The 14,864-nt window shown below is 39.7% G+C and overlaps 1 protein-coding gene across 2 annotated transcripts; it reads right to left on the minus strand.

Annotated features, from left to right (window-relative positions):
* Positions 1–600: 600 nt before the first annotated feature.
* Positions 601–10,529, minus strand: LOC139556075 (serine/threonine-protein phosphatase 4 regulatory subunit 2-B-like). Of its 2 annotated transcripts, none has more exons than XM_071369603.1 (9): positions 10,413–10,529; positions 9,532–9,613; positions 9,052–9,222; positions 4,301–4,394; positions 3,147–3,184; positions 2,949–3,023; positions 2,688–2,828; positions 2,330–2,598; positions 601–2,111 (listed from the first exon to the last, which is right to left on the minus strand). In XM_071369603.1, the coding sequence occupies exons 1-9, from the start codon at positions 10,447–10,449 to the stop codon at positions 1,768–1,770; spliced, it is 1,251 nt and encodes a 416-aa protein (XP_071225704.1). In that variant the 5' UTR covers positions 10,450–10,529; the 3' UTR covers positions 601–1,767. The 2 variants fall into 2 exon arrangements, with proteins under 2 accessions (XP_071225704.1, XP_071225695.1); XM_071369594.1 differs by having other exon boundaries at positions 2,688–2,849.
* Between the last annotated feature and the right edge of the window lie 4,335 nt (positions 10,530–14,864).

The following is a 14,864-nucleotide window of genomic DNA, read 5'->3' on the forward strand; positions in this document are numbered from 1 at the left end:
AAAGGACATCCAGCCAACTTGACACAACTGTGGGAAGCATTGGGGCCAACATGGGCTAGCATCCCTGTGGAATGCTTTCAACACCTTGTAGAGTCCCTGCCCCGACGAATTGAGGCTGTTCTGAGGGCAAAAGGGGGTGCAACTCAGTATTAGGAAGGTGTTAAAATAGTTATACACTGTGTATAACCTAACAATTCTCATACATCTTGTGCTTGGTCTTAAACTGACTGCAGTTTGAGGATTTCAAGAATACATAAGTAACCGAGCAGGTTGTCTGCATGACTGCATTGGCCCTTTGAGCCAAAGCCTAGACATTAGTCTTCAGCTCTTAAGAGCTCAGGCAAGGGACACATCGTACAACATGTTCAAATACATGACAAAATGTGACCGAGGAATAGTCTTGAACTGAGGATTTAATGGCTAAATGGCCATAAGTTCACGTTGCTTTCAACACATGTATTTTTTTAAAATTCTGCAGAGGTGTTGAGGTTGTGACATAAGAGGTCATCTGATACCAGTCGGGTTAACATGCATAAGCCTTTTAAAGCAGCTCAGTGGACTAAACGAGATGCCTCACGCGTAAGAAAGCATGACCACACAAAAATGTGAACATTTATTGCTTTATCTGAATACTGCATTGAAAGCAAAATCATTCAGAGTATACACAGAAATTATACAATTATATGGTTTCACAAAGGAAGTGAACACATACTGTATTACAATCTACAAAAGTCTACTTTACAGAAATTTAAAATTCTAAATATCAAAAGTACAGCTATAGAAAGAAACCAGTAACTGCTCTGGATATCTGTCAGTCAAACAACTTGGTGACATCACAATCCAAATTGGAAGTCATCTTGTACTTACAGCTGGTTTTGGAAACTAAACTGGCTGCCACAAAATAGTAGTTAAGTTGAAATGTTTATATAAATTATGGTGCCCCCAAAATGATATAATCTTATATCTGAAGGTAAAAGTAGCATGTTACATTACTCTTCGAGTTGGGTCGGTAGTGCATCATAGCAAAGACAACAGACGCATTTTAAAAAGGAGAATATGGTCTCACATGGAAAATCTAATACAATACTCCATCTCACGAGGAAAATAGATTTTTTTAAATAACATAGAAAGATACTTTTTCCTCAACAGCCAAGGTGGCGGCACATGAGTAAAAACAGTGGTATGGGCTGGATGCTGAGGCTCGAGCTTCAGTCAAACAGAAATGCTAGCTAGCTCATCTCTGGAGTAAGTAACTGACGGCATAAATAATGAGGAAGTTAGTTAGCAGGGTTAGCTCTGTCCTGACTCTGGTGGTTTGGCAGGGGTGATAATCCACAGAGAAAAACAACTGGCTACAGGAACAAAACTGGGCCTGCTTTACCTGTCAAATGCTCAAACTGATGAGAAAACAATACCCAGGTGAACACACCGTCCAATCAGCACAGCTTGAACAAACATCATATGCAACCCAAAAGACTGACCAAGGCTGAAACAAAGACCTCTGGAGACCACAAGCCTTAAAAGGAAACTCTTAAATAGAGTGTAGGGGAAGAAGAAAAAAAAAATCCAGTTAAAAAATCTTCAATTGAGAATAAAATGTGGATGTCCACATCAATGACAGGTGGTCTTTTTGAGGAGTAGCCAAAATGTAGACAAGGCGTAAAGTATCTAGGGGACCAGGATGGAGTTGCCCCTTCACCGGTGACACTCAAGCTAAACTTGAGGACAGATGTTCTTAATGGTCAATAGATTGATCCTGAGGTGCTGTTAGTCCTGCTCCATGGGCTCTTCACTGGTCCCAGTGTCCTGGCTGCCACTCTCCATGGCACCCTCTGCAGCTGGCTCAGGAGTACTGCTGGAGGGAGCAGGGGCTGCCTCTTCCCTGGATTCATTCTCCGCACTGTTACAGCTGCTGGCGCTACTGCTGCTGACTGGGTCACTGCCCTCATCGCTGTGCCGGGCCTCAGGGTTCTTCAGGACGCCAGCAGTGGCCTGCTGTTCTGACTGGTCCATGTCATTACCTTCCTCTTGGGAGCCACAAGGTACCTCCCCCTCTGCCTGCTTATCCGCCCCGGGCCCTGCTGATGGCTCCGACTGTGTGCTCGATGGCTCTGTGGGACAGGCAAGGACACAAAAACGGAGTAAGCAATGTTAACTGCATCAGGGTTCTCGTAGATCTAGCACTCAGATAAGCTGAACTTGCGATGAACACCTCAGAATTCAGGCAACTCCTGGTTCTGCTCATACACTTACTAACTAATATCCACAAACAATTTCACCAGCGATGTACACCGGCATGATGGAAAAAGAGGTGAAAATTCAGTCCTACCTTGGTCTTCACAAGTCCCAGCAGTACTGGCAGCCTCACTGTCCTCCTCGTCGTCCTCCTTCTCCTCCTTCTCCTGGACCATGGACTCTGTCTCTTCTGACAAGCTGTCAGCATGGCAGGAGCTGAGGGTGTCCACCTCCTGCTCCTCCTCTTCATCTTTGTTGAACTTGAGCCTCTTCACCTCATGCTGCTCCGCCTCCATAACCTCCTGGTCGTCATAGTGCTTGTTCTTCACAGAGCTCCCTAGCGTATCCGATGCTGACACCTCACTGAGAAAGAAGATTCAACACGCATTAAATTCATAAAAGAACGGTAGGAAGTGAGTATCACATGGTCTGTTGGGTAGCAACTGAAGTACCTGGAATGTGTGTCATGTCCCTGCTCTGTGGTAGGGTCTTTGTTTTCTGTACTGTCCGGTAGTCCGTTTGTCGCTAGTGAGCTGGCTAGAGAGAGTTTTGGTCTGTTCAGCGGCCTGGGGGTCCCTGGGCCATTAACTTTCCTGCAAGAAAATAATAGGAGACTAAGAAAAGTGAGGTTTACTTTCTGCATTTACCTTTAGGCAATTATCACTGACGTGAAACTAGGATGGGAGAATGAGAACCTGTCCTATGCGCTTTACCTCTCTGTAAAAGCAGATGAGTTTCCAGGCAACATAACACCATTAATTCTATTCACACCACTGCATCCGTTTTTCCTTCATGACAGAGAGAAACATAACAATGACAATTCCGAACATCATATAAACTTAATAAAACAAACCTCTGTAAAAATGTTTCATTGCTATAATGTATAACAATAAGGAAAAAACAACCCTTACTCTGAGGTAGGATGTACACAGCTGACCACCATCACATTCTGGGAGAAGAAAAACCCTTTATTACAAACACTGCAATATATAAATACTATTTTATTGAGATATATATATACATATACACACACACACACACACACACACACACACACACACACACACACACACACACACACACACACACACACACACACACACACACACACACACACACACACACACACACACACACACACACACACACACACAGCCAGTCAAAAGTTTGGACACACCTACTCATTCAAGGCTTTTCTTTATTTTTACTATTTTCTATATTGTAGAATAATGGTGAAGGCATCAAAACTATGAAATAACACATGGAATCAAGTAGTAACCAAAAGTGTTCAACAAATCAAAAAATATTTTAGATTTGAGATCCTTGATGGTTTTTGCGACTGCACTTGAACTTTCAAAGTTCTTGACATTTTCTGCATTGACTGACCTTCATGTCTTAAAGTAATGATGGACTGTCTTAATATAGACTTGGTCTTTTACCAAATAGGGCTATCTTCTGTATACCACCCTTACCTTGTCACAACACAACTGATTGGCTCAAACGCATTAAGAAGGAAAGAAATTCTAAAAATTAACTTTAACAAGGCACACCTGTTAATTGAAATGCATTTCAGTTGACTACCTCATGAAGTTGGTTGAGAGAATGCCAAGAGTGTGCAAAGCTGTCAAGGCAAAGGGTGGCTACTTTGAAGAATCTAAAATATATTTGAATTTGTTTAACACTTTTTTAGGTTACTACATGATTATTATTGTGTTATTTCATAGTTTTGATGTCACTATTATATTACAATGTAGAAAATAGTAAAAATAAATAAAAACCCTTGAATGTTTAAGTTCCCAAACTTTTGACTGGTACTGTTAATGATAGATATGTGTATATCTCTCTCTCTCTCATATGTATGTATGTATGTATGTATGTATGTATATACATATATATGAGAGATACACTTATTTATATATATATATATATATATATATATATATATATATATATATATATATATATATATATATATATATATATATATATATATATATATATATATATATATATATATATTACACACACACTATAAAAATCCTATCAAATGTGGCACTCCACTCACCTTCTCAACACCTCTGAGGAATTTCTCTGTTCCTGTGTAATTCCTCTTGGGTTCTGTAAGCAGCTCACACAAACGCTGGATCGTAAATGGAATTCTGAGGGAACGATGGTAAGGAGTTTATTAAAACAAACCCAATTTTGCTGCGAAGAGAGAATAATTAGATAATTTATTCTGGTATTGCCCCCATGTAGCTTGTTTCTGGTCACAGGTTCAAGAGTGGCTGAAAAAACAACATTGATTTAAAATTAACACTACAAACAGCAGTCTTGATTGATTTGGAAAGCCACAGTCAATCAACAATATAATAATACTCGTAGGAAAGGTTTTCATCTTTAGCTCTGTGGATACTATGCAATTAGAAAGGTTTCAAATTCATATAAGAGATCACAGCACAGTTGAAAATTATATGGCACATGGAAATCAAAAGAGGGTGATGGGTGGGATTAGAGAGCTCATGATCGGTAATGGTCATTACTGGAAAACACTACATATAATGTATACCGGAAATGTCAGTACTATTTATTTAATTAAATGTAATGTGTATAAAAAAATATATATATATATAAATGAATGTAAAAACTAAAGTGAAAAACAAAGACTTTGTCCTCTGAACCTAGCTAAAGAAAAATAAAATGTGATGATATTAGATAGTGCCTTCAGAAAGTATTCATACCACTTGACTTATTCCACATTTTGTTGTGTTACTGCCTGAATTCAAAAAGGATTTCTCACCCATCTACACACAATACCCCATAACGACAGTGAAAACATGTTTTTAGAAATGTTTGCTAAATTATTGAAAATGAAAGAAATATCTAATTTACACAAGTATTCACACCACTGAGTCAATACGTGTTAAAATTACCTTTGACATCAATTACAGCTGTGAGTCTTTCTGGGTAAGTCTAAGAGTTTTGCACACCTGTATTGTACAATATTTGCACATTCATTTAAATGTGTCAAGCTCTGGCAAGTCTTGCCTTAGATTTAAGCCAAAACTAACTACACCACTCAGGAACAGTCAATGTTATCTTGGTAAGCAACTCCAGTGTATATTTGGCCTTGTGTTTTAAGTTATTATCCTGCTGAAAGGTGAATTTGTCTCCCTGTGTTTGTTAGAAAGCAGACTGAACCAGGTTTCTCTAGGATTTTGGCTGTGCTTAACTCTATTCAGTTTCTTTTGATCCTAAAAAACTCCTAGTCGATGACAAGCATACCCATAACATGATGCAACCACCACCATGTTTGAAAATATGAAGAGTGTTACTCAGTGATGTGTTGTACTTTCCCCAACATACTGCTATGTATTCAGGACTTAAAGTGAATTTGTGTCACATTTTCTCCAGTTTAACTTTAATGCCTTGTTGCAAAAAGGATGCACGTTTGTATTCTATACAGGCTCCTTTTCACGGTCATTTAGGTTAGTATTGTGGAGTTACTACAACGTTGTTGATCCATCCTCGGTTCTCTCCTGTCACAGGCATTAAACTCTAACTGTTTTAACGTCACCATTGGCCTCATGGTAAAATCCCTGAGCGATTTACTTCCTCTTCAGCAACTGAGTTAGGAAGGATTTTTATACACCATCCAAAGTGTAACTAATAACTTCACCATGGTCAAAGGCTATTCAATGTCTGCTTATTTATTTATTTACCCCCCCACCAATAGGTGCCATTCTTTGCGAGGCATTGGAAAACGTCTCTGGTCTTTGTGGTTGAATCGGTGTTTGGAATTCACTGCTCGACTGAGGGGCCTTAGAGATAATTGTATGTGTGGGGTACAGAGATGAGGTAGTCATTAAAAAAATCATGTTAACCACTATTATTGCACACAGAGTGAGTCCATGCAACTTATGTTACTTGTTAAACATATTTTTACTCCTGAACTTAAAAGGGGTTGAATACTTAGACTCAAGACATTTCAGCTGTTCATTTTCAATAAAACATTTTTTTAGAAAAACAATTCCACTTAGACATTATGGGGTATTGTGTGTAGGCCAATGACAATATCTCAATTTAATAAATTTTCAGGCTGTAGCAACAAAACGTGGAAAAAGTCCAGAAAATGTAGCCAAACTTTAATGAGACTTTTAATTACATAAATATAGGCTAAGTGGCCAGTCATGTTTGACAAATAAAATGAAGGATAATTAACATTAACGTCTAAAGGCTTGATTCTGTCGACATACTTGAAGCACGGTTCGTTCAGATCAAATGGTCACAAGACCAGAGTGAAGGACAGTGCTTGTTGCGCACCGCACACCATCCACCTTGAATCTGAGCGGAGGTGGTGAGCATTTAGAAACAATTTAACCATAAACTTAACTGCTTAAAACCTGGATATTTTAGGTAATTTTATGAAGTATACTTTACCTTGTTTCAAAGTAGCCTAGCCAAAAAAGCTACCATAGAAATGTTGAGGCAATTATTTTACAAATACTTAATATGCCATTGAAACCAGCAATTTTCTCATGTTCTACTGGTTTTCAAATACACTTTATTATATTGTCCAGCAGCCAAAGGCATAATCCTAGTCATATTAGTAACCCTTGCTAGTTGCTGCATCTTTAGATTTCCCCTCTTAATTCTAATTAGGGATGCACAGATTACATTTTTGTCCAATATCCAATATTTTCCTTGCCCCAAAAAATGATACCGATATTTAAAATGTTTGCGGACTAGTACAGTTAAATAGTTGAAACACACAAAGTTATTTTGTTGGCATTTACGTATGTCCCCATTATCAGTAAAACTGCACTGTTGGTAAAGGGCTTGTAAGTAAGCATTTCACGATCAAGTCTACACTTGTTGTATTCGGCGCATGTGACAAATAAAGTTTGATTTGATATAATCAAAAACCTTTTTTCACTCACTTGCTGTTTAAAAACCTTTTTTCACTCACTTGCTGTTTCATTGTTAATTTTTTCAGTCTCAACCAGGATTTCATCATACATGTCAAGCAGTGAAGTTTCAGCTCTGTGGCCTCTCTTCCTCGATGCCCACTGTCACCGTGTCCGTTTCCATCTTGTCCAGCTGTGGCTAACATTTCACATAAACCCTGTTTCTTGTCTGCATCAAAGTAGTGGTCCTTGTACCTAGCATCGAACATGGTGGCAACACAGTAAAGAGGCTCAGAGAGAATGCCACCGAATCGCTTGTTCACAGCCACGAGTACTTTTGCAAGTTTTAACCCCACGGTCTGTGTCGGCAGTTTTGTTGAGCAGGTGTTTCTATGCCATGACAGGAGTGTAAAATGTCTGCAGCAGACGCAGTTGATGAGCTTATTTCTCGAGTCAGTTGTGGAGCTAGGAGCGTGTTCATGTTTCAAACATGTTCTCAAATGCCATTAAAATGGCAGTAGCGGTATGAGAACCGGCACATTCTTGAGCATGCAATACGGCTGTCGACCAACTGTGCTGTCAGACTCAGCATGCTCATGGGCCTGACATCCCTGGTACAAATGTCAGTCGTGAAGCTAATAGCAGTGACGCACATAGCAAGTAGCTCATGGATGTGCGTTTCAACAATACTGTGTAACTCCGGTAGGGCAACATCTGAAAAATATCGCCTACATGGTAGTGTGTACAAGGGCTCAAGGTACTCGACCAGTCGGCGAAAGCCAACATCATCCACAACAGAGAACGGTTGATTGTCAAGGGCAATGAATTCCATTATCTTGGCGTTAATGGGTTTCGCCTTTGAGTTGTCTCGCTGAAATGTTCTTACTCATTCAAATGATTGCTGTACTTGAACTTGTTTAGTTGTTGGAAGTGTGCGCTTAGTATTTTTCTGCTTTTGTTCTGTGTAGCGCTGTATTTTTGTGGCATCATTACGTCATCTACCTATGTTATATAAATATGCACATCAGCTTTGACATCGGTTTTGCACATCGGTGTTAAACTAGACAGACATCGGGCCGATGTTGGCATTTTTAGCTAATATCGTCCGATTCCGATATGCTTACTGATATCACGCATCCCTATTTCTAATGGATATTTTCATCTCGGTCCACTTGCGCGTGCGGTGAGCTTCTGAGAAGTGTTTTCCTCTAATTGCATTCGCACATAGCCTACAGCCATGTGTGCATTGTTGAGCTTATGATATGAAGAAATAAATATTACAGTTTTAAGCTAAATGGTCTGATCTGTTGCATCAGCCTTATTTCCTTTTTACATGTTTAATGTGCAGTGTTTGAATGAATTTAGGATCTGTCGGCCAAGAACTGTCTCCGAGTCAGTTTTTAACCTGTTTGAGCCCTGGGGGGAATTATTTTATAAAGCCATAAAAAAAGTATTTGGTAGTAATTGTAATGTTGCAACATTTTATAGGGTACGAGGCTACCATCCTCCAGCAGAGAACTAAAGGAGCATTTTGAGACGGTCTTGATTGAATATGCAAAGAAGCCAATTGTGTGTAGTCACATTTTTTGTCTGATTCTCTATAGTAAAGATAGTAATGCATTTTATTTTGTAAATTGGTTCCTTGCATCATACAATAATGTAAAAATTGTGTTACGAACATGTTTTTTTTGTTGAGAAGTTAAACAAAAATATTGAACAGTCCTACTTGGCTGAGGGACAAGTGGCTAAAAAAGTGAATGTCAAGCCCTGCTACAGTACATGTGACATTTAGAAATGCCTATCCAGTAGATGGCGCCATTGTATAACCACCACAAAATCAGCAATAGTGAACTCCAGATGGCATCACATGATTGTAGGAAAACAGTTGCCTAAAGGTTATGCTGGTACCTACCCATTGTATCCATTCACAATCTTCAGTATCCTCTCCTTCATGTCCTCAAATGGAATGGACTCCACATTGGGATTGGCTACCCCCCTTTGATCGGGTGCTGAGGCTATGAAGTCATCCATCACCTTCTCCAGTTTGAAGAGGAAATAGCTTTTAAACTGGGACCACTGAACCCTGGAGAAAGAGTACACATTTCTTAAAAGGAATAATCCACATTCCTATGATTTAACTTGTTAAATAAAGCAAAATGTGAGAATATATGATGCATACACATTTTTTGCATTTCAACATTATAATAACTTAGCTAGCAACATGTAAAATGTGTTATTTAGTTATACACCACATGCAGAAAAGACTTGGCATGGCCTTGGCATATTCCATAATTTGGACCAGTGGTGTTCAAGTTTTCACACTGAACATGCTTCATCCTCTCATATGCATGAAATCTGTAGTTCCAAGCTTGTCAACAGGAACATTACTTACATGGTTTCTCCAGTCTTGGCAACATGACACAGAAACTGATCCAGCAGGGGAGCCACTTCTTGCGTCCCTTTCTTGTCAAAGTCTGCAGAGAACAGTGATGTCAAATCAGTGAGCACAACAGATAAGGACACTTAGTGATTCGCTTGCTTATTACTATCTAATGAAGGGGATGTGTGGCTACAACACTGTCAGTGTGTTTTAACCATTCAACTAGCTAGCTAGCCAACTTCAGACAAGCACCTGCCAAATGAGGATGATCAAGTTAATGACACCAACTGCGAATTTAATTGAGTGTTCGCATAAAAGGCTGTCCTTTACAGATAGTTGTGGCAATTGGACAACTACAAGTGAACACAAAACTAGCTCACTAGCCACCTAACTAACACTAGCCAGGATCCCATTTACATAACAATTAGCAAGCTAGTTAGGCTTAACTTCATGCCAATGTCTTATCTAGATAACTAACGTACCGGTAACTAGCCAGCTAACTACCGGTAGCTAATCAGTTCATTAGCTCAGCTAGCTGGGTGTCAAGCTAGCTAACGTTAGCTATGTGGCGATGGAGTTGTCAAAACCATCATGGTTAACTAGCTAGCTACATTGTTGAATCCAGAAATACACGTAGATAACAATTAAATAACGTAGCTCGCTTGATAGCTTTTCTGGAGGTTTGAGAATTGATAGCTACTGTAACTAGCTAAGCAACGTTGCTTCTTCTTCCGAATTTTAGCATTAGCTAGCTGACTTGCTAACATTAGCTTATAGCTAGCTAGCTACATTCAACACCTGGCGATATAACTAGCTAACCACTGTGGAATCAAGTAAACAAAACGTCTGCCTTTCAATCGAAGTATTACGCTATTCATAAGAACCCAAATAACCTTTGAGCGCCTCTTGGAGTGAGTTAATTTCCATCATGTTCTCTGTCAATCTCTTGAAACCAAGAGGCAGACTGATGGTGGCTACGTTCTCAACACAAAAAAGTAGGGAAGAAGAAGCATTTTAATATGGCGCTCGTGAGGTCACTGCCTGTTGGTAGACAGGCGGATCAGATTCAGAAAGTACAGGGAGTACGCTGCTGTTCAACAAGTTGCACAATGGGAACACTGGAGGGAAAAAAGAACACTTGAGATTCAACGAGAGTAACAGACTACTACTGTACCATCCTCATCTGAAAATTGGCCTGCCTTAATAGTTTTGAAAGTATAGCTGATCTATCTGTACTTTGAACATTCATTATGGCTGGCCATCCAGAATGATACTGAACAAAAATATAAACGCAACATGAAACACTTTCAAAGATTTTACTGAGTTACAGTTCATATAAAGTAGTTATTCCCAAATTGTGGGGTACGCCAAATAAAAATGTGATTCACATTTTTCTTCACATTTTGAAACAGTACATGTATATTTTCCAACGGGGCTATACATTTGGGTGAGGTTTTTTCTCGCCTGAGTAGCCTCGTTTCACTACCGTTATTTTTGTTTTTAACCATCTAGTGTTCAGCGAAACATCACAATGTCAAATACAGGTAGCCTAGTCAAATAATTAACATCCATTCACATTAACCGAAACCTTCACTTTTGCGCAGACATTTAGAAATGAAACATGACAATTAGAAAAATAAGCCAATGGAGTTTGAGCGAGAATACAGACGATTTTCGAGTAGTAAGACATGTATAAAAGCAGCAGATACCATTAATAAGAAGGGGCTAAAAGCTCTTAAATGGTGAGCTACTAATGCGGCAGATATGGCTGGGACAACGCTGGGGGAAAAGGCCCAAAAAACTATACAGACAATGCCTTCATCAAACAACACTGTTCCAAGACGCATCAGTGACATGGCAGGATATGTTTTCTAACAAGTACTGTTTCGCATACAAAAAGTCAGTGAATTATATGTGTTACAGCTGGATGAGTCAGACGTGGCAGGCCTGGCACAGCTCCTGGTATATGTCCGTTACGTTTATGAGGGGGCAATTAAGGAAGACATCCTCTTCTGCAAACCACTGGAAACCAGGCCAACATGAGAGGATATTTTTAAAGTACTGGACAGCTTTGACATCAAATGGACTTTGGTTGTCAAGATTTGTTGGTATCTGTACTGATGCCGCAAAAGCCATGACAGACAGACATAGTGGAGTGGTAACACGTGTGCAAGCAGTTGGATACACTGCAGCATCCACCGAGAGGCTCTTGCTGCCAAGGGAATGCCTGACAGCTTGAAAGATATTTGGACACGACAGTGAAAATGGTTAACTTTGTTAAAGCAAGGCCCCTGAACTCTCGTGTATTTTCTGCATTATGCAATGATATGGCCATGTCACGCTTTTACAACATACAGAAGTGCACTGGTTATCAAGGGGCAAAGTATTGACACATTTTTCTTAAATTGAGAGACAATCTTAAAGTTCTCTTTACTGACCATAATTTTCCCTTGTCTGACCACTTGAATGATGACAAGTTTCCCACACGACTGGCCTATCTGAGTGATATTTTTTCCTCACCTGAATGATCTGAATCTAGGATTACAGGGACTCTCCACAACTATATTCAATATGCCGGACAAAATTGAGGCTATGATTAAGAAGTTGGAGATCTTTTCTGTCTCCGTTAACAAGGACAACACACAGGTCTTTCCATCATTGTATGATTTGTGTGCAAATGAACTCAAGCTTACAGACAATGTCAAATGTGATATAGTGAAGCTGAGTGAGCTGGGTGCGCAATTACTTTACCGAAACGGACAACACAAACAACTGAATTCGTCATCCCTTTCATGCCCTGCCTCCAGTCCACTTACCGATATTTGAACGAGAGAGCCTCATCGAAATAGCAACAAGCGGTTCTCTGAAAATTGAATTTAATCAGAAGGCACTGACAGATTTCTGGATAGGGCTTCGCTCAGAGTTTCTTGCCTTGGCAAATTACACTGTTAAGACACTGATGCCCTTTGCAACCACGTACCTATGTGAGAGTGGATTCTCAGCCCTCACTAGCATGAAAACTAAATACAGGCACAGACTGTGGAACAAAAATTTAAGACTGAGACTCTCCAGTACAACCCAACATTGCAAATTTATGTGGGGTGCCAGGGTAGCCTAGTGGTTAGAGCGTTGGACTAGTAACCGGAAGGTAGCAAGATCAAATCCCTGAGCTGACAAGGTAAAAATCTATAGTTCTGCCCCTGAACAAGGCAATTAACCCACTGTTCCTAGGCTGTCATTAAAAATAAGAATTTGTTCTTAACTGACTTGCTTAGTTAAATAAAGTTTAAAAAAAATGTCTATCCTTTCAAGCACAACCTTCTCATTAACCTGTGGGGAGTTATTCACAATTTTTGATGAACAAATAAGGTTGTATATGTAAGATGGCTAAATGAAGAGCAAAATTATTGATTATTATAGTATTATTTTCGCCCTGGTCCTATAAGAGCTCTTTGTCACTTCCCACAAGCCGGGTTGTGACAAAAACTCACTCATTCTTATGTTTAATAAATGTATCGTATAGTGTGTCTGGCAGGTTTACAATGGCAAAAGACAACATTTGAGAGTGCGCTGACCCTGGTGCTAGAGGGGGTACGCAGCTGGAGGTTGAATGTTTGAAGAGGTACGTGGCTATTATAAGGGTACAAGGCAAGACCCAGATGCAGACACAGGAGGCAGATGGTTAGAGTCTTTGTTGTTTAATTATAATCCAAAAGGAGTAGTCAGTGGACAGGCAAAAGGTCAAAACCAGTTCTGAGTCCAAGAGGTAAAGAGTGGCAGGCAGGCTCGATGTCAGGGCAGGCAGAAGGGTCAGTTAGGCGGGTATGCAGTCTAGAAAAACAGGCAAGGGTCAAAATCGGGAAGACTTGAAAAATAGAATAGAAGCCAGGAGCACGGGGAAAACACGCTGGTTGACTTGAAAACATACAAGACGAACTGGCACAGAGAGACAGGAAACACAGGGATAAATACACTGGGGAAAACAAGTGACACCTAGAGACAATCACAAGAACAGGTGAAACAGATCAGGGCTTGACAACTATAAAAAGTTTGGGAACTGCTGATATAAGGAAATAAATCAATTGAAAAAAAATATGAAGCCCTAATCTATGGATTTCACATGACTAGGAATACAGATATGCATATATTAGTCACAGATACCTAAACAAACAAAAAAGTTAGGGGTGTGGATCAGAAAACCAGTCAGTATTTGGTGTGACCACCATTTGCCTCATGCAGCTTGACATTTCCTTCGCATAGAGTTGATCAGGCTGTTGATTGTGGCCTGTGGAATGTTGTTCCAATTCTCTTCAATGGCTGTGCGAAGTTGCTGGATATTGACGGGAACTGGAACATGCTGTTAAACACGTCGATCCAGAACATCCCAAACATGCTCGATGCTCAATGGGTGACATGTCTGGTGAGTATGCAGGCCATGGAAGAACTGGAACATTTTCAGCTTCTAGGAATTGTGTACAGATAGATCCTTGTGACATGGGGCCGTGCATTATCATGCTGAAACATGAGGTGATGGCGGTGGATGAGACAATGGACCTCAATATCTCATCACGGTATCTCTGTGCATTCAAATTGCCATCGATAAAATGCAATTGTGTTCATTGTTCGTAGCTTATGCCTGCCCATACCATAACCCCACCACCACCATGGATCACTCTGTTCACAATGTTGACATCAGCAAATGGCTCACCCACACGACCCCATACATGTGTTCTGCGGTTGAGAGGCCAGTTGGACGTACTGCCAAATTCTCTAAAACAATGTTGGAGACGGCTTATGGCAGAGAAATGAATGTTCAATTTTCTGGCAACAGCTCTGTTGGACATTCCTGTAGTCAGCATGCCAATTGTACGCTCCCTCAACTTGCAGTGGTGTAAAGTACTTAATGAAAAATACTTTAAATTAATACTTAAGTCGTTTTTTGTCTGTACTTTACTTAACTATTTATATTTTTGCCAACTTTTACTTTTACTGCACTACATTCCTCAAGAAAATAATGTACTTTTTATTCCATACATTTTTCCTGACACCCAAAGGTACTCATTACATTTTGACAGGAAAATGGTCCAATTCACACACTTATCAAGAGATCATCCCTACTGCCTCTGATCTGGCGGACTGACTAAACACAAATGCTTTGTTTGTAAATTATGTCTGAGTGTATGTCAATAAATTATTTCAATAAAAATGTAAATAAAATTGTGCCGTCTGATTTGCTTAATATAAGGAATTTGAAATGGTTTATACTTTTACTTTTGATACTTAATTATATTTAAAACCAAATACTTTTATTGAAGTAGTATTTTACTGGGTGACTTTCACTTGAG

This window comes from Salvelinus alpinus, chromosome 2, assembly GCF_045679555.1.
Source record: "Salvelinus alpinus chromosome 2, SLU_Salpinus.1, whole genome shotgun sequence".
NCBI classification, from domain to species: Eukaryota; Metazoa; Chordata; class Actinopteri; order Salmoniformes; family Salmonidae; genus Salvelinus; species Salvelinus alpinus.

What these genes read in the sequence shown, in the direction of transcription:
- LOC139556075 (XM_071369594.1), bottom strand. Translation starts at nt 10,449, where the DNA reads ATGATGGAAATTAACTCACTCCAAGAGGCGCTCAAAG. An exon ending in TCCTCAGAGGTGTTGAGAAG is followed by an intron (nt 3,185 to 4,300) that starts GTGAGTGGAGTG and finishes TTCTTCTCCCAG; the next exon opens with AATGTGATGGTGGTCAGCTG. An exon ending in GGACATGACACACATTCCAG is followed by an intron (nt 2,599 to 2,687) that starts GTACTTCAGTTG and finishes CTTCTTTCTCAG; the next exon opens with TGAGGTGTCAGCATCGGATA.